Raw genomic sequence first — 25,801 nt, 5'->3', positions numbered from 1 at the left:
TCGATCGTTACCTTCATCAGTGGCGTTAATTTGCTTGCCGAGGCTTTCATATCTTGGATGATAGAGCTATTATTTTTTTCATTTTGTTTTGAAGAATTTAGTTGGCATCTTCAACCTGGATCATGTAAAATCAGAGAAAATTTAATATGACTTAAAAGAAAAAGAAAAAACGAAACTGAACAAAAAGTCATAAAAACCTGGATCAGCTTCTTTGGTAAATTATATGAATATGACAAACACGCAAATGAAACGACAAAGAGGAAAAAGGACCGACAAAATAGCATGAGAAACTGAGAAAGGGATGAATATGAGATTTCTTAGAAAATAAAAGATGGTAATGGAGAAAAAATATATAAAAGTTGTGTTGATTTGAGACTTAAATAGGTGATCAAACGGTTGAAAATGTGACCTATATATTATCATGATTTTCGAACGTGGTAGCGGTGGTGTGAGCAAATTTAGGGATCTAAAATTTTGCATTTTTAAAAAATAAATAAAAATAAAGTTTTTTTTTAAATATAATATATTTTCTATTTAGATCTCACTGAAAATATCTTTTGATTCACCGGCGAAACAATTTTTTTTATATAACTAAATTTGATAGTTGTTTTTTTTAGGCTTTTTTCTTTCTTTTTCTGGTTTTTTCTTACCACTATTTCGATATTAACTGTTTTTAATTAATTTTTTAAATATAAAAATATAAAAACAAAATCTATGTGGCATAACTCTATTGGTCTAGTGACTTGTGCTTTATAGGATAAAGGATACATAAAAATAAAATAAAAAGAGAGTATATAATTTGGAACGTCAGAGTTGGTCCATGTAAAAAATACGAAAAAATTATAAGAGTGATGAGTGAAAGTCTTTGAGAAGTAGCAAGGAGCACGCATGCGTGTTGAACATAAGTCATGTAATATGTATAGTGTCGTCAAAATCAAATTGGTGTATGTTTTTACATTTCTTGTCCTATCAAATCTTAAATGTGTCAACTTATATCATATTCAACTACTTCTATATACACATACTGTACCATCCTTAATATTCGCATAAATCGAACATATGCTGATATGTGGGTCTTAAGAGTGAAGGCCCAAAAGCCAATAATGGGCCTTCTAAGCGCCATAGAATAATCTCTTATCATGTTATTTATTTACATTTGTTGCGGTTAATTTACATAACCACCACGATGGAACCACCGATAATCTTTCTCCGGCCGTTCAAAGTATCAGACGCCGAAGACGTCTTTAAATGGGGCAGTGATGATGATGTCACACGTTACCTGCGTTGGGACTCAGTTAAGACCTTAGAGGAAGCCGAACAACACATCTTGTACAAGGCCATACCACACCCGTGGCGCCGTTCTATATCTCTCCTCCAAGAAGGTCGGTCGATTGGTTACGTCTCTGTCAAGCCAGATTCTGGTGATGGTCGTTGCCGGGCTGACCTCGCGTACGCCTTGGCTAAAGAGTTTTGGGGGCGGGGGATAGCCACGGCGGCTGTGAGGATGGCGGTGGGACAAGCTTTTCAGGATTTTCCTGTGGTGGTAAGGATCCAAGCGGTGGTGGAGGTTGAGAACAAAGCGTCTCAGAGGGTTTTGGAGAAAGTTGGGTTTCGGAAAGAGGGTTTGCTTGAGAAGTATGGTTTTAGTAACGGCGTGATCAAAGACATGTTTCTCTATAGTTTCGTTAAAGAATGATCATTGGTTTATGTGATAATAAACTTATAATTAACGGTATAATCCGGTTTTTACCGAGATGATACACAATTATAAGTCAAACATTTGGTTTACGGAGACAAAGATGTTTACGGCAACAAATGATGGACGGCATGCCTTTTGTCTCCATGTTCTTTATCATGTATAAGTCGTGTCGTGTGTCTATGGTGACTCTTTAATTTATCTTTCTTAATTGTTTTTTCTTGTTTGCTTGCCTACGTGAAAAGGTTGATGAAACTCTATAACAGTTGTAATCTCTTAACGTCCTAATAAGTTTGGGGGAAAAATAAAAAAGTTACCGGAGGGTTTGTCCAATGCAATAATAATTTTTTTACTGTGTAGCTCAACAAAAATAGTTTATGACAGTTCTAAATTTTTTCTCCACTGAATCTATACAAATACGTCACTGGCATGGCGGTATCTATTACAGAATAGCAAATATTCGGCATTATACATGTCGGATGCATTATATACACTATACATTAAAAAACAAAAACAAAAACAGTGTATATTTGGAACGTCAGAGTTGGTCCATGTATTTAATTATACTGTAAGAAATACGAAAAAAAAAAAAGTGTGTGAAAGTCTTTGAGAAATAGCAAGGAGCACGCATGCGTCTTGAACAGAAGTCACGTATAGTGTCGTCAAAATCATATTGATTTATGTTTTTACATTTCTTGTCCTATCAAATCTTAAATGTGTCAAAACTTATATCATATTCAACTACTTCTATATACGTACTGTACATAATAAATCTTTGATCTTACATATACCATCCTTAAACTTTGCATAAATCGAACATATGCGTTGGCTAGTGGTGACACGAGATTTTGTAGTAAGTTATCGACTGGTGATACAGTTTGTTAATTACGAAGATTTAATATTTGTATTTCTTAGTTTGTGATGTTTAAATTTCATAATGATCGGATAGAAACAAAAAATGAGGACTAAAGTTACTACTTAATGGCATGCTAACTATACCAATTCTTTTTTAGACAGTATTGTAAAGAAACGTCAACTTAATTGTAAGAAGAAAAAACACAGGATTCGTTCTTTTTATATTATTGGTATGATGTAGGATTCAAGACTTAGTCAGTTTATAATTTGGAAATGATATAAATGTCATTATAGATTGGTTGGCAAGTGTTTTTATTTGCCTAAGATTTTAGTCACTTTATAGTTAAGATCTAAAATTAAAAAGAAAAACGAAATAATTAGTCAATTTTCTTGATTTCTGCTTGTCATTTCAAAACAAACTCTCATGTTAATTTGAAATAAAAAAAAGTCAAGAGACTGTAATTGGAACACCGATACTGAAAAGCTGATGGACACGCCACAAACACATCACAACTTTAATTGTGTAACTAACGCACTTGTTCTTTATTTTATTTCCAACATTAATATTATTAAGTTCTAACCAAATTAAATCCCAACAAACCCACCTCTTAATCAACGAGTAAGTCCAAAATCTTAATTGCAAAATTGTATTCATCGTGTGTGGTCACGCCTCTTCCATAAACCATTATTACCTCTCTTATTATTATTATTTTTACTTTCTTCTGCGTAAAAGATAGATGATGCGACATGAAGCAGTGAATGCTGATGTGAGCTTATATGGTCCCTTAACTCACTCGACGTGTGGAGGCCAACTCTTAGTGCCTTCAGAGGGGTTTATACATATATATTAGGGGACCCTATATCTTATAATTCTTAAAAGAGTGGGCTCCTTTGTCCTGACAGCAACAGAGAGATTAGATTCTGATCTCATGGACGGTCACGATGATATGATGGATTGTGTTCACGAGCCATGACACGACTCATGATGCTTCATCAGTTCTCCACTGTGAGTGACTTCACACTATTATAGTCAAATTTTATGATGATCAAGTTTGCAAAAACACTGCTTAAACCTATTCTTGATCTCCTGTCCCTCAACTGTGATTGGTAAATTCGAATAGTTTATTTTTATTCTTTCCATTAAGTTGTATAATGGAAAACAGTCACAACACACACAAATATGCAAGTAAACAGTAATCAAGTTCATAAATGGTAATTGAAACTTTTAGGTAAATGTGGAAACTTTTTCTATCTAAAAATTACGAAAGTTTAGTAATGTGTACAATGGTTTCCAAAAAGTCTACAGAATCACACTACTCATTCGAACAGCTTGTCAAAAATAAGATCGCAACTTTGATTAGTAATTAATTTAATTCAATAACACAATATGAGGAGGTTGGAGGCGTTCAAGAGTGAACTCCATTTCTTGATTTGTAATCGAATGAATGAACGGATGGAAGATCCAACCAACATGCATGACTGCATGTTTACATACACTTATCCTCAGTGGCAGATCCAGGATCAAAAATTATGTGGGGCACTAGTAAGGCAAAACATTGAGGATAAACAATAAAATGGAAAATAAATGCAGATGAGGGGATTTGAACCTGGTCCTAAGACAGGATATAGGGCACTCCTCTCCAAATGAGCTATCAAATACATTACAACAAAACCTAACTGAATAATTATTAAAATGAGTGTGGGCATGTGCCCCACCCCCTTTGGCTGTAGATCCGCCCCTGCTTATCCTCCTGGTAGAGTAACCAACCACGGAGTGATGTTTGGTTAAAGAGAATAAGTGATACTTTCTATTTTATATTTAAAATATATACTTTGATAATTTTGTGTGAAAATATCAAGATGATACTTATTATAAAAGAGAGAGTGAGAGAATATCAACTAATTTAATCTCAAATACATAGAAAATACCCAAAATTAATTTGAGTTTAAAGAATATTAGAAAAAATTAAACTTGATAAAATTGTGTGAAAATATCAAAATGATACTTATTATAAAAGAGAGAGTGAGAAAATCTCAAATAAAAAAATGGCTAAAATAACAAAAGGTAATGCGTTACTAATATATTAACAATAGTATAATATACAAATATGTTATACCACTAGTTTGGTTTAAAGTAACGTTAATTATTTTCTTCGTGTTATACATATATAGCAAGTGTGTGTAGTGTCCACCCAAAGAGACTAGCCAGCTATGAAAGCAAAAGAGATATTCAGTTAAGATTGTGAAATATATTCGTACGTATGATCGTATCTCATTCCATTTCGATTCTGAGCGACCAAGTCCACTCCCCACCCACACTCCCATGCTAACAATATAGTCATCATCACCACGACGTACCATAAAATCATTACACAAATAAATTTTGTCATATAATGATCGTAAATTATTTTTGTATCTACAATAAAGATAACCAAAAGTTCTCGTAATCATCATCTCGATTTGTCTCCCGTTGAGAAAGCTACTTGCGTGTTTATATGAGTTACCTAATTGCTCCTCTATCTTGTTACAAATTTTGGTAACTTGAGAAGCCGTGGAAAGACTTCAATTCTTAAAAGACATGATAAAACCATCTCAAAAGCCTTGTACTAAATCTAAAATCATTGTTTTGGGTAATTTCTTATTCAATTCGTTTTCGTTCTCTGTTTCATTTTTGTTTTAATTAAAACATGATTTTATAAACCAAAGCTCTCTCGTTTCTGTCTCATCCCTAACTTTACATGAACTTTTGAACTTGAACTAGAATGAGATTTTTTATTTCCAGTTTTCCACATTTGCATCTACTAAAAACGTGTCTTGAATACCTTTGTCATTCCCACCTTCTAATTATGTACTGTTGTTACCTAACAGGCTTAACAGTGATAGACAATTACGTGAGAAGGTACATATGCCTCTAAATTAAATGACATGCAAGACGTAAACAACTTTGCGAACTTCTGCTATTTAAAACGTTTTAAATAGTATATATATAGTGAATTCCTAAGTAAACTACAAAAGATTATATCATATACTTCTAATATCATATTATCATCCATATATATTATATTATTATTATCCCCTAAACGTTTTGTGTTGTACTCCATTCCATTGTTAGATTACTCGTAACCCGTACGATATGCAAATGCAACATATACACGAGTGTTACCAACAGCTTTTTTCTCTTTTTGACAACATAATAGTAAGTTCTATTTCCAACTTGTTTTTCATTAAATTCCTAAAGTTTCCGTTTTCTATACAATAAATTAAAAAGAAAAAAGAATATAGAAAGAAAACTAAAAGAAAAATCCAAAAGAAAATATAAAAGACGAAAGGGTCAGTAGAAAACGACGTGAGTGGTTCCTTGGCATACCCAAAAGCAAAAAAACAATAAATCAGAAAAGAATAAAAGACAAATACATATAAAAAATAAATAATCGAATTTAGGTAGTTCCACTGCTAAAAAAAAAAAAAAAAAGCTTCGAGTGGTTTTATATCTTCACCCACTGATTCTTCAAAAACAATCTCTCACTCTCTATATATGATTACTTATACACAGAATTATACAGACGGATATAAATGCAAAACTGTGTGTATATTAGTATAAATATATTATTAATTTCATACAAAGAGCTAAGTGGGTGAGTGTGTCTCTTTAGTGCTCTCTCTGTTTCTTCTGCTATGAAACTTCATGGCGAATTTTGAGGATATGGTAGAGAAGAGAATCAGTGGGGCTGCTGTTTTATAATTTTCTTCTTTTCTCAGTTCATCGAAACTATAACCCCACTACTCCAACAACACAAACCCACACACACAAAAAATTGTATTAAAAAAGCAAACAAAATTACAAAAACAAACGGATCAATAATTCTTGCTTTTGTTTGTTTGTTTGTTTCTTCTTCTTCTTTCTCCAATCTCTAGTGTTAACGTTTCATGTTGTTGTTACACACTTGAGAAAATAAAAATAAACAAAGTTTTAGCAAGAAAGTGCGAGAAACTCGGGAGTTACAAACAATTATAAAAATCTTTTCAGTTACTTTTTCCTTTTTTATAATATTTTTTTCTTTCTCATTTTAGTTTCTCTTTGTGACACTTTCATTTTCTTACCAAATCATGGAGGCAACAGAATTGCATTAAGCTTTATCTTTCTCTGTAAAACTTCCACAATCTTCGAGGTTAGTTCAATTGAGTTCAAAAGTTATGTTCTTTTGCCTAGTTGAGTTACAAAGTTATGGTTTGTATTTGCATAATTGAGTTATGAAGTTATGATTTTTGTTTGCATAATTGAGTTATAAAAGTTGTGATTTTTATGCTTAGTGAGTAACAAAATTATGATTTTTATGCTTAATTGAGTTTGTATTTCCATAATTGAGTTACAAAGTTATGACTTTTATGTGTAGTTGAAGTTATAAAGTTTTGATTTTTATGCTTAATTGAGTTATAAAGTTGTGATTTTTGTTGTTGTTGTTGTTGTGTGGTGTAGTTGAGCAGTGAGTTATGCTAAAGAAGAGATCAAGAAGCAAGCAAGCTTTAATGGCGGATACGAACCAGAACCAGACGAATCAAAAACAGAGTAAACCGACGCCGTTTCCAAGGCTCTTCACAGCTTTCAGTAGCTTCAAAAGCTTCACTGAAAACGACGCTGTCGCGAGCCCGACTTCGATCCTCGACACCAAACCTTTCTCCGTTTTGAAAAACCCGTTCGGATCCGACAACCCGAAACTCCAAGAAACCCATCTGAAACCCGAACCCAGAAGAATCGGACTTGCCATCGTCGACTCTCTCATCCAAGACGAGAACTCCGAACCCGGATCCGGAACAATCCTATTCGGGTCACAGCTTCGGATCCGGGTCCCGGATGATTCTCCACGCTCCTCGTCGGACTTCGGGATCAAAACGAGGAACTCTCAACCGGAGTCGACGAAGAAACCAACTTCCGGGTCGGGTCTCGGGTCGCCCCGGGTACTCTCCGGCTACTTCTCGGCCAGCGATATGGAGCTATCTGAGGATTACACATGCGTGACATGTCACGGGCCTAACCCGAGAACCATTCATATATTCGATAACTGCATCGTCGAGAGCCAACCGGGCGTCGTGTTCTTTCGAAGCTCCGACCCGGTTAACGAATCGGATTCGGATTGTTCCCCACCCGACAGCTTTCTCAGTAGTTGCTGTAACTGTAAGAAGAGTCTTGGTCCTCGTGATGACATTTTCATGTACAGGTTTGGTTTGGCCTTTTTCATTATACTTTTTTTTTTTTTTAACATAACAAATTATGTGAAACTTTTGTAAAATTTTGGTTGGCTAATTAATTTGGTGATTTTGATGATTTTAATTGTAGGGGAGATAGAGCCTTCTGTAGCAGTGAGTGCAGAGCCTTGGAGATGATGTCTGATGAAAATGATAATTAAATATATATTAAAAAACAAAAAAGAGAGAGTATGATAATAATGAGTAATTACTAATAATTAATAAAATGTTTAGATATGAATTTTCAGTTTTGTTTAGTTGCTTTTTTTTTGTTTTTTTTGGTTTGGTTGGGAGCAGAGAGAGTTTGGTATCTTCATTGTATCTATGTGTATTATGTGTCTACATGCATAATCATATACTTTAATAATAACAGTAGTGATCACAATTATTAATGTAGCAAGTTCCATTTGATATGTGTTAAGACAGAAAACTCTAAACATGAGCTTAGCTTAAATTTTTATGGAGGTTTTGAATATCTTGAATCTTTTTTTGCTGCACTCCATACTAATATTTGTGGCTATTGGCTAATATCACAACTGTTGAACTAGTATAGCTACTAGCTCGAGGATGATATAATAGAAAGGGTGAAACAAAGGACTTTTATTAAGATAGTCAAAGATCGTCGAATTACAATATAACCGTTATAAGCCAGGTGGCTAATTACAGAGAATTGTGCTTCTCAAAATGACTAACTGAACAATAGCTTAGAATCGGATTTACTCCTGACTCTTGCCCGATGTTACTTGCCCCTTTCTGCAAGCTGATCCCCTGGTATTTATAGCTGATGGGACGTTTCACCTCTCTGCCTCGGGATCGATGTGGGATTGTCCTCAAGTAAAGTCGGCGATCGTTCTTATCCGGGCCGTCATTTATTGGGCTGTCCGTCTTAATTGGGCCTTCTAGGAGCTTGATCGGCCCAACAAGTAGGATTTAGCCGGTTTGCCTTCTTGGGTTTTTGGGTTGACTGTTTCGATAATGGGCCTGCAGGAAAGCCTGTTAAGGCTGGGTGAAACCCATATCCAACAATTGTCCCCCCCTTAGTTCATTGTGGTCAGCCTTGAGCCAATGAGGACAATCAACGGTGTATTAAGTCTGGCTATGCGAAGGATAAGGATATCGTTCCTATCGATCTCACGGTTGAAAAGGATCGCTCTTCCTCGAAAAATTTGCCTGACCCGACGGGGGATTCTGGCAAGCGCAAAGAGGCTCCGGCTGGTTCTGATGCGGTCGTTGCGTTTAAAAAGCCTAGGACCTCCTCGCTAGACCCAAAGGATAAAGGCGTCCAGCCTTCCTATTTTCATAACTTCCGCTATGCGAAGGACACTCCTTTCCTTTCTGACAAACGGGAATGTGGTGCTCTCATTCGTGAGGTCTCCAAAGTGCCGGGTGATCGCTCTGAGGGGGACTTGAAGGAGGATGATGCATTCGACGAATGGGCTCGGCATCATCTCCAGGTTCATCCTCTCTTCTCTATATATATATATATTATTATTATTATTATTTTATTATTATTATTATTATTATTATTATTATTTTTTTTTTTTTTTTTTTTTTAACTTTATTTGGTTTTGCCTCAGTCGGCAAGCTCGGTGTATTCGATGGTTTGTCGCTACGAGCGCAGGCTGAAGGCTGCCGAACGTGAGACTGCTTTTGCCGAGGCTGGACTAAAGGATTGCCAGAACCAGGTCGGCAAGTATCGATCTGAATCGACTAAGGCTTGGCGGGAGTTTGATCGTCTGAAGGAGGAGAATCGCCAACTGCAGGGGTCCTTGGAACGTTCTTGTGCCGACATCACTCGCCTGGAAACTTCCGTCAGACGGGCTGCTGAAGATTATGATCATCAACTGAAGGCTGCGGTCGAGAAGAGAGCCGAGGAAATTCGTCGCGAGGTGAGGGATTTCTACCGCGAACGGTCGGATCAAAATCGTCAGCATATCTGGGACGTGAGGCGGGCTTTTAACCCAATGATGATGAAGGCTCAGGCGAATGGTATCCTAAAGCAGGTTGAGGACCTTGTGGCTGATGGTTGTCCAGTTCCTACGAAGGTGGTCCAATTTGTCACTGACGGCTCGGCATTTTGGGATAATGTTGTGGATGGCATTGAGATCACCCCGCTTGTCAACGATGGGTACGTGGTGACTCCGACCGCTGAGCGTGTTGCGGCTAATCCTCGGCGTATTCCTGGCTATGATGAGATCGTCGATTTTGACGAGTATGGTTCGAACATGCCGTCTGCTACTGCCGAGGTTGCGGAACCCGATCTGCCCGACACTGAAGAACAGGCTCCCAATGCTGAGACACAGGCGGTGAGACAGGAAACGCCGGAACTGGACATTGTGACTGGCCTCGCTTTGGCGGATGCTGCTGTGGCTCCGATTTCCGAAGGGATTGAAGGTCGTAGCGTTCAAATTGCTGGGCTTGTCAGTGATGCAGGCGTGAGGGATCCACTAGCTCCTGCTCCAGTCATCGCCTCTGAAGGCGAGGGCGAAATTGTGCCGGAATAAGCCCTGCGAGGCTTTGGAACTATGCCGTTTGTGGCTCTTATCGTTTAAGACTTATTTATATTTTGCATCTCCGTTTTTTTTTTGAGTATGACTTGAATACTTTGGGGGTGGTGTATTAATTCCCCCTCCCTTTTGTTTGTGAATGATGGTAATGATTCTAAGTTTGCGACGTTCTGTCCTTGCGGTTTATTACGTGTTTTTTTTTTACGAGCTGGGGCGAGACTTTAGGCAAAGTTAGGATTTGCCATAGTCCCCCCCCTTTTTGACGAGCTGGGGCGAGACTTAGGCAAAGTTAGGATTTGCCATAGTCCCCCCCTTTTTGACGAGCTGAGGCGAGACTTAGGCAAAGTTAGGATTTGCCATAGTCCCCCCCCTTTTTGACGAGCTGGGGCGAGACTTAGGCAAAGTTAGGATTTGCCATAGTCCCCCCCCTTTTTGACGAGCTGAGGCGAGACTTAGGCAAAGTTAGGATTTGCCATAGTCCCCCCTTTTTGACGAGCTGGGGCGAGACTTAGACAGAGTTAGGATTTGCCATAGTCCCCCCCCTTTTTTGACGAGCTGGGGAGTTAATGCGTTAAGTGGCTGCAACTCTTGGACCCTTCGGCTTTGCTGTATTAATTGCTTGGTTTAAATGGTGAATTGCTTTTCCAAGGTGTTTCTCATCATTACCGCATGCGGATGTTGCGTGTGGCGCGATTTTTATTGCGAGGCGACGGTTGGCTGGGGAGGGAGGTGCATTAAATGCGGTAAAGTGGACGGTTTTCTAGTTAACCGTCGTGTCGCTTCACTTCTGTCCTGTCTTTGCTATATATAAAGGGAGGCGTGGGTGGGCGAAAGTGGGTCACGCAACGTTCTCTTCGTCTTTTCTTTATTTCAGTTTGCTGACAATCTTTCCTTGCTTCATACTCTCCTTCCTCCTTGTCTGCTTCGATCATGAGTAGCTCCGATGACTCGGGGGAATGGGTTCCGGTGAATCGCAGTGAACGGATTATTTTCGGTCGTCCTCGAACTGGCCGTTCTCCGTCGCCAGTTCGCGTTGATCCGGCTCAGCCTAGTGATGGGTCGGGTCGATTTGTTGAAGCTGGTCCTCATGATCTGTTCTTTCCGTGGAGAAGCCCATCCGTTGCTGCGGCGTCACCACCGTTTCGGCCACTGCCGCGGAACTTCGTGCCGGGTGTTGCTGAGATTCCGGTGGAGTTCCTTCAGTCCTTGAGTCCTGACGAAAGGCGTTTGGCGGTTGGCTGGTTTAGGACGGTTAGTTCGTCATGTTGCGCTTTCTATTATCTAATTTCGACCTTCTAACTACTTTGCTTTTTTTTTTTTTCTTTCTTGTTACTGGTAGATCGAGATTCAGCACCGGGCCTACCGTCGCCGGCATGAGTTTCTGGTCAAGCAGATTATGGACCTCGAGATGGGGATGCGGAAATTGGAGGCTGGGCCAGAGGATTGGGAGCGATTTGGGTTCGGGAAGTTTCGTGTGATGCCTTTCTGGCTCCGTGATCGAGTTCGTGCCTACAGCCGTAGAGTCCGTGAGAGTCGCTGAGGGTGCTCGGCGTATTATATGTCTTTACCGGTTGATGAACGGTTCCCCCTTTTTTTTTTTTTTTTGGTACCCGTGTGTTGGGTTACGTATTATTCTCGGAACTTTTGTATTACGGTTGGTGTTATTTTTTTTGTTGAACGCTTTACCCGCTTGGCGGGTTTTATTTTCGGGTGTTTATGTTATGTTTGGGTTATTCTCGACAGTGAGACGTCTCTCATCTTATTGTGTCGAGCCGAAAGTCTTTGTTCGGAACCGTTTTTTTTGTGTCTGCTTTTGCAGGATGTGACTGTCAGATTTTGGGAGCGAGAAGCGTTGGATTCGCGTATTAAAGCTCGGCTTATTCCCTACCTTGGAACCGAAGAGGTTGCGCGCTGGTGGCGGCTTATTTCGCTTATCGGCCTTGGTTTATTTGCGAGCAATGGTTGGAGCTCGGCTTACGATCTGCACCTCGCGTGGAGTGCCATTTTTTATTAATTTGTTTAATCGTCACGACTGGCCAAATTGCCGACCCTGTTTGGGTGTGTATTTTTTTGTTTTCTTTGTTGCCTGTATGATATTTGTCGAATTTTGCAAGACAATATGCTTAATAAAAAGGAACGCGGGGATTTTCATAGAAAATTGCATTCATAAATTGTGGCTGCGCCTTTTCAGGTTGCCTACGTACCCTTTTTTTTTTTTTTTTAAAAAAGGATCAAGCCGATCGTAGTTCAAGTTACACAGATACTGAATACTCCTAGATGGAAATAGAAATATAATATGCGTAATACACAAATTTCTTAATAGAAGTAGCGCTTAAGGTTGCCGGCGTTCCAGGATCGCGGAATAGCTTCGCCGGACATGGTAACTAGTTCGTAAACTCCCGGGCGAACAATTTTGGATACTTGGTACGGCCCTTCCCATTTTGCGCCGAGCTTACCAGCGTTGAGCTCGGCGGTGTTTTCGAACACCTTGCGTAGAACGAGGTCTCCCTCGCTGAAGGATCGCAGGTTGACCTTTTTGTTATAATGACGAGCTGCCGCCTGCTGGTAATTCTGAATTCGGAGCAAGGCGCGATCTCGTAGTTCTTCGATCTCGTCGAGGCTGTCATAGAGCATTTCGTCGTTTAGCTCGGTGTTCTTGACTAACATGGTCTGGCGTAAACTGCCGACGCTTACTTCGGCTGGCGCCATTGCTTCCAGGCCATAAGCTAGCGAGAATGGTGTTTGTCCTGATGCTCTTCGCGGAGTTGTTCGGTGGGACCATAGCACGCCGTCTAGCTCGTCGGCCCAGAGGCCTTTCTTTTCTTCGAGCCGCTTTTTTAAGCCACTTAAGATAGTCTTATTGGTCGCCTCAGCCTGACCGTTGCCTTGAGGGTACCTCGGGGTTGATTTACTGAGCCGGATACGCCAACTTGCGCAGAAATCATCGAATTTTTTGGATATAAACTGCGATCCGTTATCTGTTACGATTTCGTAGGGTAATCCGTGTCGGCATATTATATTTTTCCAGATGAAGTTTTGGACCTCATTCGCTTGGATTTTCTTATAGGAATCAGCCTCAACCCACTTGGTGAAGTAGTCAGTCAATATAAGAAGGAACTTTTTGCCGTGTGACGCGGGTAGTGGTCCGACGATATCCATTGCCCATCTCATAAACGGATACGGTGCTGTTGTTGTTGAGAGTAATTCTGCCGGGGCGTGTATATCGGATGCATGTCTCTGACATTTTTCACACTTCACGGCAAACTGCTCGCAGTCACTGACCATAGTCGGCCAGTATATTCCATGTTTCCTGATTTTTAGTGCTAAGGCGTGTCCACCGGAGTGGTTTCCTCCGGCTCCTTCGTGTGTTTCCTGCATTACTCGCTGGGCTTCTTCTGTCGAGATGCAATGTAGTAATATGCCGGCCGCGCTCCAACGGTAAAGGCGTCCCTCGACTATAACGTACTGTGCCGCCTTCTTTTTAAGGCGTCGGGACTGCCATTTATCTGCCGGGATTACTCCTTCACTGATGTACTGAAGTATTTCTTGGCACCAGTCCGCGGGTTCGGCGGCGAGCTTGGCCTCATGGTTAGGTTGTGCCTCATCGTCAAGGTCGGCATGTTCCACCGGGTCGGCAGATATGATGTTAACTTGAGCCCCAGAGTCGATGCTACTTACTGAGATACTCTCGACTGGGATTACCCGACGTAGGTCCGGGTCTGAGGTTGATGCTAAGACGGCCAGGGCGTCTGCGGGTGCGTTGGCGCTTCGAGGTATCTTGTCGATCATGAATTGGTCGAAACCCTTTGCTAGCTCCTTTACTATCTTTAAATATGCGTCCATGCGGCCGCATTTGGTACCGTACTCTCCATTGTATTGGTTTGCGACGAGCTGGGAATCGCAGTAGGCATGAAGCCTTTTTACGACGATCCCTGCTGCAAGCCGCATTCCGGCAAGTAAAGCTTCATACTCTGACTCATTGTTTGTTGCGTTGAAGTTAAGACGGAACGACTGCTCAACAACCTCTCCGGTTGGGGATGTTAAGCGAATCCCAATTCCTGAACCATGCTGCGATGAGGCTCCGTCGACGTACAAATACCAGTTCTCTTCGCTTGAGCTAGGAGAGGTGAAATGTTAGGGCAGCTCGACAATGAAATCTGCCAATACTTGAGACTTCATGCAAGTTCGGCCCAGATATTCGATATCGTACTCACTTAATTCGACTGCCCACTTCGCCATGCGACCTGATTGTCCCGGGCTATGCAGAATTTGCCGCAGAGGTTGGTTCGTCAGGACCGCGATTGTATGTGATTGGAAATAGGGTCTGAGCTTGCGAGCTGAAGTTACCACGGCGTATGCTATTTTTTCCAGGTTCGGATAACGCAACTCAGCCCCGTCGAGGGTCTTGCTGACGTAGAAGATTGGCTTTTGTTCGCCTCGGTCGTCTCTGACTAATACTCCGCTAACTGCCGATCCCGAAACGGCGATATATAGGTAAAGCTTTTCTCCTTCCTCAGGCTTTGAAAGTATGGGAGGGGTGGTTAAATAAGTTTTTAACTCGACGAACGCCTGCTCGCATTCGGCGGTCCATTCGTACGCTTTGTTCGTCGATCGCAGCAATTGGTAGAACGGCAAGCTTTTATCGGTTGACCGTGAAATGAATCGGTTTAAAGCTGCTATCCTGCCGGTCAGGCGTTGGACTTCGCGCTTGTTTCGCGGCGAGGGCATGTCGAGTATGGCTTTTATTTGCTTCGGGTTTGCCTCTATTCCCCTTTTCGTGACGATATACCCTAGAAATTCTCCTGACGTCACACCGAATGAGCATTTTGCCGGGTTGAGTTTCATGTTATACTTATTCAGGGTTTGAAAACACTTTCGCAGGTGCTCGACGTGATCGTTTGCGTTTGCGGATTTGACTAACATGTCGTCGATGTACACCTCCATAGTTATTCCTAATTGGTCTGCAAACATCTTATTGACAAGACGTTGATAGGTGGCTCCCGCGTTTTTCAAACCGAACGGCATTACTTTGTAGCAGAACGTGCCTTGATCTGTGATAAAGGCGGTTTTTTCGCGGTCGTCGGTGTGCATCAAGATTTGGTTATATCCTGAGAAGGCATCCATGAAGGAGAGCAATGCGTTGCCCGCCGTGGCCTCGACGAGCCTCTCTATATGTGGTAGCGGGTAGCTATCCTTGGGGCAGGCTTTATTGAGATCCGTGAAGTCGATGCAGACTCTGTTCTTCCCATTTTTCTTTTTAACCACCACCGGGTTTGCTAGCCACTCAGGATGCTTAACCTCCATGATTGACCCAGCATCTAACAATTTTTTGACCTCATCATTTACCGCTTTAGACCGTTCGGGTCCGAGTTTCCGCCGCTTCTGCTTGACGGGTTTATAAGTGGGATCGACGTTAAGTTCATGACTTGTGACGTCCATGCTGATTCCAACCATATCGTCAAAAGACCAGGCAAAGGTGGAAGCGTTGTCCTTCAAGAATTGGACCAGTTCGATTCTTATTGCCGGGTCGAGATCAGCACCGATCCCAACGCACCGCTTTGGGTCACTCTCGTCGATATTGACCTCATCGAGCAGGTGGTGACTCAGAATTTCCTCGGGGCTAGGTGCTGGCGGCGCGCCCAGCGCTTGCTGTGATTGCTATAAATCAGCGGCCTTCCGTAACTTGCATTCGATCGCGAAACAGTTCCTAGCGTCTGATTGATTACCCTTGATTGTGAATATCTGGCCGGACAGGGGAAACTTCACACACTGATGATAAGTGGATGGGACGGCCTGCATGTCGTGAATCCAGGGGGATCCAAGAATGATGTTATAAACAGCCGGCTTGTCAACCACAACAAACTTGTGCCACGAGGGTATGCCGGATACGTAAATTGGCATCTTGATTGTGCCGGACGTCATCATGTAATTTCCGTCGAACCCGGTGAGTGGCCTGATCGATGGTTTGATTTCTCTATTATTGACCTTCATTTTGTCGAGGACATCCCGGAAGATTACGTTGACGGAGCTTCCCGTGTCGATCATAATCCTTGTTACTTCGCTTTCTCCAACGTGTAATTCGATGACGAGAGGGTCGTTGTGCGGGAAGTTGACTCCAGCCAAGTCGTTTGCTGTGAACGTGATCGGAGGTACAAAGGGTGGGACTTTAACTGGCCAGACCGCAGCTGTGCCGGCCTTTACATAGTCGCGGATTGACCGCACGGAATCTCTACATGCTGTCAATCCTCCCATTATCATGTCAACACGGCGACGGGGCGGCCATTGGGTCGCTGTTGGGTCGGCGTAGAGGGTGTAAGTGCCGAACTCCATTGGGAATTTGACACATTGATGGTAGATGGAAACCACAGCTTTCATTTTATGGAGCCAAGGCGTCCCAAGGATGGCATTATACGCGCTTGGACGGTCGACGACTGCGAATTCAAAGAGGTGAACCGTACCACCGACCCTCATTGGGAGCATGACCGTTCCTAAAGAGGTAAGAGAGCATCCATCGAAACCAGTCAAGGTTTGTACTTCGGGCATGGTCAAGTGCAGGTCGACTTTTATCTGCGGGAGTGCTCTCCGGAAGATGACGTTAACGGAGCTTCCTGTATCGACCAACACATCCGGGACTAAGCAATCGCCGATGTTTATTTCAACAACGACAGGTCCAGTGGGCGAAGTCCGATGCTCGGCAGTGTCCTCTTCTCCGAACATGATCGGAGAGTACGATCGGCATATAGGTGTTCTGCCGGGCAACCAATCGCGTTCGGCTCTCTCGACGTCGTGGACGGGATATAAGGCGCGAGGCCAGTTAGGGTCGTACGGTAGACTTCCTCTTATGACATTAATTCTACGGCGGGCTGGAGGTGGTGGCGCGTCAGCCGGTTGGTTTTCTTGTCCTCCCACCTGGTTGCCAGCTGCGGGCTGGTTATTCGGCGCTGGTCCATTGTTGAAATGGTTATTTGGACCTCGTCCTTGATGTCCATGGCGTCCTCGACCTCGGCCTCGCGGGGCATTACTCTTGTACTGTCGTAATTCCACTTTGACCTCGCCGTTGAGGTATTTGCCCAGCAACGCATTTTGTAAGTGTCTGCAAGACTGCGTAGAGTGTCCGGTGTATTCATGTAACTCGCAATACAAGTTATGGTCAGGCTCTTCTCTTGCCCCTTTTGGTGGGGTCGTCGGTACTATAGCTGACAAACTGACTGCGGGGGTTGGCGGGGCGTCATTGACGAGGTACGTTGCGCCGCGCTTCTTACTGTCCGCGAGGTACTCTTTGTCGAGGTGTTGGCGAGGTTCGTGGTATACCTCTTTTGCTTTGCGGGTTGGCACTTGAATTCCGGTAGAAGCACGTTTTTTGTCGTAGATGACTTTTTCTTCTTCCAGTTCAATGTGGACTCCCGCTCGATGGAGGGCATCTTGGAAAGTTGGGAATCTGTTCAACTTGAGATCCTTTCGGAACGTTGATTCGTACCATAGGGCCTTGTGAAGGGCTGCAAGCGAAACGCTATGGGGTGCTTTTACCTGTGTGGCAATCTTTTTGAACCTATCCATGAATGTTCGCAACGGCTCATGTTCCCCTTGCTCGATATTGTGGAGATCGGCGATTGTCGCGGTGGGGACGGCTAATATCGAGTATTGTTTCAAGAAGGTTAGCGAGAGTGTACGGAAGCTGTCGATTGAGTCAGGCGGCAAAGAGGAGAACCAGCCGAGGGCGTCGCCGCTCAGGTTTTCGATGAACAGCTGACACTTTCCAGCGTCTAGCTCTTCCGGGGAAAACTCGCAACGATGGATTGCGATCTCGAAGGATGTCAAATGGTGAGTTGGGTCCGAATCTCCCTTATACGGAGGTAGGTGCTTTATTTTGCAATCGGGGCGAACGACGACCCGACGGATTCGCGCAGTAAATGGAGTTTTTTGGGACTGCTCCAACATATGGTCTACATCAGGTGCCGCGCTGGTTGCTTGGTGGAACTTGCTTGTGACATCCTTCATTTGACTTTTGAGTTCGGCCAATTCCCCGCTCTGGTTCTGGTCGGCGCTATTGGGATCGGCTCTATTGGTGCCGTCTGGATGTTCGGCATTTTCTTGTAGTTTTGCACAGACGCTAGAGAGAGTGGCGAATCGTTCCTCTGTCTTTCTGTCTTGGGCGTCGATTTTTTCCAGGATGCTTCGCATTAGTGCTCCTATGTCGAGGGCGCTGGTGCCTTCTCCGATCGAGCCGTTCGGCGTTGTCGGGGGCCGGGTCGGCGGTATTGGAAGCTCCTCTTGGGCCTGCTGGATGCGGTCCGGCGTGTCCGCCACATAGCCGTCGCTGCCCGTCGTTTCTCTTTCTGCCATTGCTCGAAATGTGCTTCGTCGATGTTGGACTTTCTTCAAAAGCTTTCCTTGTTTGTTTCCCTGGATGCGCACCAAATGTTGAACTAGTATAGCTACTAGCTCGAGGATGATATAATAGAAAGGGTGAAACAAAGGACTTTTATTAAGATAGTCAAAGATCGTCGAATTACAATATAACCGTTATAAGCCGGGTGGCTAATTACAGAGAATTGTGCTTCTCAAAATGACTAACTGTACTATAGCTTAGAATCGGATTTACTCATGACTCTTGCCCGATGTTACTTGCCCCTTTCTGCAAGCTGATCCCCTGGTATTTATAGCTGATGGGACGTTTCACCTCTCTGCCTCGGGATCGATGTGGGATTGTCCTCAAGTAAAGTCGGCGATCGTTCTTATCCGGGCCGTCATTTATTGGGCTGTCCGTCTTAATTGGACCTTCTAGGAGCTTGATCGGCCCAACAAATAGGATTTAGCCGGTTTGCCTTCTTGGGTTTTTGGGTTGACTATTTCGATAATGGGCCTGCAGGAAAGCCTGTTAAAGCTGGGTGAAACCCATATCCAACAACAACGAATCTAATTAACACATGAAATGACAAATTCAAATGTAAAAGACAGTTGCGAAGATATGTCGTTCTTGTCTCTTGATCGTGAAGCTCTACATGTATATGTGTTTTCACCTTCTTTTTTTTTTGTTCTTTCTGTAAATGACAAGAATTGTTATCACCATTAAATTTGTATTTGATGCATCAAAATCCTGATAACTTAAAAGTCTTTCTTGACTATCTTAAATGAAGTATATATTGAACTTTATTTGAGAAAATAATTGTAAAAGTTGATGAGTTTTGACTGTTGAAATATGACTGAATTATTTGAATTTTGTACTTTGAGAAAAATAATAAAAGACAGAAAATAGAAGTAAGTGATTTGAATCTTATATATATCACAATCACATGGTATATAAAACAAATTGTACAATAATTAATGGAACCGTATAGTTTTTCTCTTTTTTTTGTTGACAACATTTTGAATTATTGGAAACAAATTGTACAAGAATTCTAGTATAAAACAAAACACTGAAAATTTCTTTTACTCTTTTTTCTTCCAAGAAATGATATAGATTAGGGTGAACTTAACCATTGAAAGTATTTTTAGTCACACAACTCTGTACTTTATTTTATCAAAGAAAAAAGAAGTAAAGTTGAAATTAGTTGACAAAAAAGGAAGAAGAAGTTAAAAATTAAAAAGTCGAAGCCCGTTAAGGATCAGGATATTACCATTCTGCATCGTGGACCAATTATGATTGGGTTTAATAATAGTCTTACACTTGTTGGTCTAGTTTAATCCGCAAACAAACCGTACTAAAACCGAATCTGATTGCGAGTATGGGCTTTGGTTGCCTAACTACACACTGACAAGTGACAAGTATATAATGTTAATATGAAACTATTACCACTATAAAATAAAATAAAATAAAATTTAAAAGAATATAAAGTAAATATTTATCAATAAAAGTAAATAGATACACCGGGATATCCAATGTGATATTTGGTGTACAAGGTGCGACCTGCGGTTGAGACTATTAATTACGTTTTCTTTGAATGTTCTCGCTCGTGTGAAGTTTGGGATTTATTTCCGACTCTGGTCTCGTCAGAGGGTTTTACATATGAGTCGGTGTAATCGAATTTGGATTTTTTTTCTGGAAGAGTGCCTCTCAAAAGGGTGATCATGATCAACTTCTTCAATTACAGTCAAACCTCTATAAATTAATACTCGGTAAATTAATACTCTCTGTAAATTAATAAATTTTTCTGGTCCCAAGTTAGGATTAGTGTAATTTTGGATATAATTCGATAATTTAATAAAATAATAAAAATTTTGAAAATCCTTTGTAAATATATAGTCCCAACAATAGTATAAATTAATAATTATATAAAATTATCAAAATATATGTATATATATGAATATTAATTTTTGTTAAACCTCATTTCTAATATTTTTACTATATCAAAAAATTTTAGTTTTCTCTTCAAAACATGAGAATTGTTATTTTCCTTGTAATTGATTATATAAAAATATTATCTATAAAAATTAAATCTTAGTTTTTTAAACTTTTTTTAAAAAAATTACCAAATATGGACATTTGCTCTATAAATTATTAATTTATCGATAAAATAAAACCTCTATAAATTAATAAATTTCTGCAGTTCCAACATTATTAATTTATAGAGGTTTTACTGTACCATGAATTTTATGGGCAATCTGGAAAGCCATAAACAAAAAAGTTTTTCAAGGTTTAGAGATTGAGGCAAATGATATAATTGCTAAGGCTTTGGGCAATAAGTTAGCCTTGGAAGAGGCGCTCTCTTTTACGGTGGTCATGTCAGCTCCATCTCCATCTTCGCATGTCCATGTTTTTCACCTCGTGTCTAAGATGGAGCCTCTCCCTCTGCATTTGGAGTTAGAAGAGTTGTTGTGGGCCATGGAACGGATACGTGCTGTAGGAATCACTTGTCAACATTTTGAGACTGATTGTGCTGAGTTACTCGCTATGGTGCAGTCCAAGATTATCCGTCTTTCAACAACCTGCTCGATGAGTTTAACTCGCTGGAATCATTCCTACTATTCTTCATCTCATGGATCCCGCGTGCAGCAAATACAAAAGCGGAGTATCTTGCATGTGTTTCGCGTTCTCTTATATCTGAAGTTTCTTTAATAAACCCCTTCCCTCTGGCTTGGACAACTAACTGAGGAATTTCCTTTTAATTTGTTGTTTGGTTGAAAAAAAAGTATATAGATACACTTTAGTTAGAGAAAATAGTTGTAGATGAGTTATTAAAATAAAATAAAATTTAATAAAGAATATATATTTAATTCTTTTCGTAAGTAAAAACAACGTATAAAAGTAAAGAGATAAACTTTTAGTTATAGAAAATATTTATTTTTTTTTTGCTATAATACAGTAATGTATATCTATTTACAAATATAATATCTACATTACCACTAAAAATGTATTTGTACACACAAAAATATATTACTTGTAAAATATAATTTTTAGTCTTTACTACAACCAACAAATTTTATTTATGAACACATTAAATAACATATTATATATCTCTTTACTTTAATTTTTTTATAGTTACGAAAACACATACATTAATCTTACATACTCATATCTTATATATATTACAATAACAGTCTTTTTGAATAAATTATTTGATTGGTGAAAAAAATATGAGACGATTATAATTTTGAATTTCGAATTTCTATTTATTAGGTTTTCTTTTCTCTATTTTAATTTTATATAAAATCTTTTTATGGTAGGTTTTAAATTTTTACATTTTTATTTTTAAATTTTTTAATAAATTTAGAATTGACACGTGTCAACATCTGAATGATACAATTGACACATGTCACGATCTTGTTAATTAGTAATTTTGACATCAAGCTTTATATAATAAGATATTGAACATGTACAGGATACTGCTAATCTGCGCCTCCTCCTTTGCGAATGGTAGTAGTATAAAAATATACAATGTTTTTTTATTTTTAACTATTTGAACTTTTGAAGCTAAGCAGTTTGTATGGTTACTACTGGCACTCCACGCACTTAAAACATACTATATTAGGCCAAGTCCAACGGGACGGTAAAACTGCATAATAACGTGGAAGTGATAATTTTTTGTCTCCAACCAGACTGTATATTTTACACTATAATAGTGTGATTTCTTTTTGTTGCACAGTACACCACTATATTTGGTGTTTTACTGTAGGGACGCCAAATACTATAATATTGTTTTTTTTAAGTGTTATTCTATTTGAAAATAACTTAGTTATAGTAGATTAAATATAAGTTTAGTATTGTTATATAAGAATCTAGTTAAGTTTGTAATAAAAATTAATATACCAAAACAGTTTTGTAGTTTTTAATTTTCATAATATAAATTATTAATTAGTAGAAAATATTAAAATTAATTAGTAATTTGATTGATAATATATATAATAAAATTCAACTAACCATTAAAAATACATAAAAAATTAAATACAAAATAAATTATAATTATTATATCATTCAAAAAATCTTTATTTTAGTAATAAAATAATATAGAATAGTATTTTTAGTGTAATATTTGGTGTTGTGGTTGGAGATAAAATTTTTTTTAGTGTTAAAAATACACCAAATATAGTGTTATTTTAGCACTAAAATAGTATTGTAGTTGGAGATGCCCTTTGCATTATTTACACACAAATAACACTTGTTAGTTGTTGCTTGTTATAAGTTTAGGATGAGCTAGTTACAAGTTGAGGCTCTCGCAAGTTCGCAACGTCGGACCCATGAGTCTTAAAAAATCCAACTTTGAAGTCAGCATATGGTCCTACGAGTGGCGGCTTGATTGGTGAAGGACACGTAGTGGGCCAAATAAAATTATATGTTTGACAATTTATTCTATTTAATTTTGAGGTTGGTAATAGATTTCATTACGGTTCCGTTGAACAATCCACTTGGTAGAAACTAGAAACTGAATAGATTTATCATATCTTACAAATGATACTCAAAATTCTTCGACGATCTCCTCGCTACCTTGCCCCTAGCAAACCTCCCCGTCTTATTTTAACTCATTTTCACTATAATCTTTGACTAGGCTCATCGCGGATGTAGATTAGTTAATTTGACCTATATGATTTTACTTCGCGTCCATAAAATCTTCAGATGAAAGCTTGTTTAACCCCGAGAAAGTATGAAATGCCCCAGAGAGATCTAGAGATAAGAGTTTACAAAAGCGATGTCATTCTTTTATAGCATTAATACTATTATCAGGTTATAATGATTAATCCTAAGCAAACATCCGCTGTTCAAGTGAAAAGTTGCATATTAAGTATTTTGAATGGACGACACCATATTTTGTAAGCATTTCAAATAAGTTTAAATAATGAAACTCGAGGGTTCGAGCACATAAGACATACAAACAAAGACAAACCAACATGTAAACATGTATGTACACGTGAACTTTTTTTTGGTTATCACTTAATTACATGCGACCTATAATTGAATCTTCTACTTCATAAAAATGTACAAAAAGAAAAGGAAATGAATATGGTTCCAGTTAGTTTTTTTTTTTTTTATAGTGTTCAGATGATCTCAATTAGTTAAATACGTAAACACTTCTCTACTCCGCTAATTTTGTCAAAGCTCCAATCAAAGCGTCATTGTGTTAATCAAAGCACATGCATGCTTATGCGTGAACAGTTTGATTCATAAAACATCAAATTAATTTCAGTAATGCATAAAAATTCTACTAAAATGAAACAAAAAGAGACTTCTTACATATCTTACATAATGGGACAAAGGGATATGTATGTTATTTTACCATTGTTTGTTTGTTATAGAGATATCCCACAATGTTATTATTATCCATTTTAGGACATACATGAATGAGACATGTGATAGGTAGGACAAGCACGGCAAGGTCGAGAGGTTGAACAGAACCCAGCGAGACATATGAAACCTGTTCTTGTATTCACCAATCAATTCTTCTACTTATACCAATTTTGTTTTTATGTCTCAAGTTTTTACTAGTCACGCACAAAATCATCTAAAAATATAAATTTCTATATCCCCTGTATGATCAGTTCTATGGTAATCCTTTTTTTTTATAGTGTTCAGATGATCTCAATTAGTTGGTTTATTATATAGGTACCCACATGCATATAGGTATGGCTCTTTACTACAACATCGTTGGTCTCATATGCACACATGGCAACTATTGCTGACTCTTGTTTCATTCACAAGATTCATAATATATTCGCTTATAATTGGTTGTAATTCATGGTAAACAGGACAACATACATACACACACAGTGTAACATTAAACCCCAAAAAAAAAGTCATCAGTGAAGAATCGATTATGGGTGTGAATCAAACGATCAGTGTGGAATTAATTTGTTTGGGGGAAAAGTTGACGGACATATGGTTCTATGCTCCAATACAATTTTTTGCAAAAGAGAGAAAAAAAAAAGAGAAGAAGACGTATACAGTATGTAACATGCTACTATAATGAACTGATTTTGACTTTTGTTTGTTAATGTAATTAATATGACTTTACTAGACCATCATTTATCTTGGCCAAAGTTATAATCATTTGCAATCTTTTCAATTATTTAATTATTTTTTTCTTCAATTATTGAGATTGATCATACTATTAAGTTTTAGGAGAATATATGTAAGAAAGACCAACTTGGCCAAGGAAAGGCAACTATGTTATATGGTATATATCTACTAAATGTAGTGGATGAGAATCATTATATGACTCACGTTGAGTGGTTGATTGAATGCGTCAAGTTTGAAAGTTTAATTTAGTCAACTGAATACTAATGATGTTCTTAATTATGAACAGATTTAAAATATTGGGGCCATTTTGGAAAAAGAAAATCTTATGCCAGATACTCCTAATCCAATTAAGTTGATTTATGTTGCCACCACAACCAATCCCATTATAGATTGCTTTGATTAGCTCCAACCCTTCTCGTCAATAAATTATTATGTGTATTTGGCTGGCTTACTATAGAAATCAGTTGTTGTTATCATCATAAACCCACGTTTTCACTGAACTTATATGTTAACGCTTCCGTTTTTATAAGTGCAACAGCAACATATAAGTTCTATGCTAAAGTAGAATTTTCATAGAATTTATATTAGCATGTTTATTGAACTATGTGCGATATATGTTGCCGCTTGTACTTAGTTTCATTCTGGACGAAAATAATCAGTATAGTTACAAATCATTGTTGCATTTTTACTAGCTAAAAGGTTCTTTTTTTTTTGAAAAAATATTACTACTAAAAGGTTCTAAACTGTCAATTCGTGAAATTGTAAAATCCATTTTATGAGTCAACCATGGATAATTTTCATAGCTTTTAATTAGTTAGATATAACAAAAACATCTTTGTTAACGATCAATTACTAATATTCCCTTTTTGTTATGCGTGTGAAGTAAAACTCCTATAGACCGATATGATTATTATGTATATTGAAATAATAGTTAGTGACATGATTCTTGAAAGTAACTCGAAACCAAACCCACACGAGACATGTAAAATTTATCCACATAATCATTGGTGGTATACTTTTCCTTCAAGTGATGTAAGAGCAAATCATTGA

General features: G+C 39.1%; 2 protein-coding genes across 2 annotated transcripts; both read left to right on the top strand.

Annotated features, from left to right (window-relative positions):
• The first annotated feature begins 5,894 nt into the window (after positions 1-5,894).
• Positions 5,895-8,187, top strand: LOC104746710 (FCS-Like Zinc finger 8). Its single transcript, XM_010468238.3, has 3 exons — positions 5,895-6,720; positions 7,029-7,767; positions 7,887-8,187. Exons 2-3 carry the CDS (start codon positions 7,043-7,045, stop codon positions 7,954-7,956), a joined length of 795 nt encoding a protein of 264 aa, XP_010466540.1. The 5' UTR covers positions 5,895-6,720; positions 7,029-7,042; the 3' UTR covers positions 7,957-8,187.
• A 3,045-nt stretch (positions 8,188-11,232) lies between these two features.
• On the top strand, positions 11,233-12,316 carry LOC147926568 (uncharacterized). Its single transcript, XM_087487104.1, has 3 exons — positions 11,233-11,553; positions 11,642-11,824; positions 12,122-12,316. Exons 1-3 carry the CDS (start codon positions 11,233-11,235, stop codon positions 12,314-12,316), a joined length of 699 nt encoding a protein of 232 aa, XP_087343230.1.
• Positions 12,317-25,801: the final 13,485 nt, after the last annotated feature.

Source organism: Camelina sativa, chromosome 15 (assembly GCF_030686135.1).
Source record: "Camelina sativa cultivar CO46 ecotype springtype chromosome 15, ASM3068613v1".
Taxonomy (NCBI): domain Eukaryota; kingdom Viridiplantae; phylum Streptophyta; class Magnoliopsida; order Brassicales; family Brassicaceae; genus Camelina; species Camelina sativa.
Note: the sequence above shows the minus strand (reverse complement) of the source record. Positions and strands in the feature narration are given on the sequence as shown.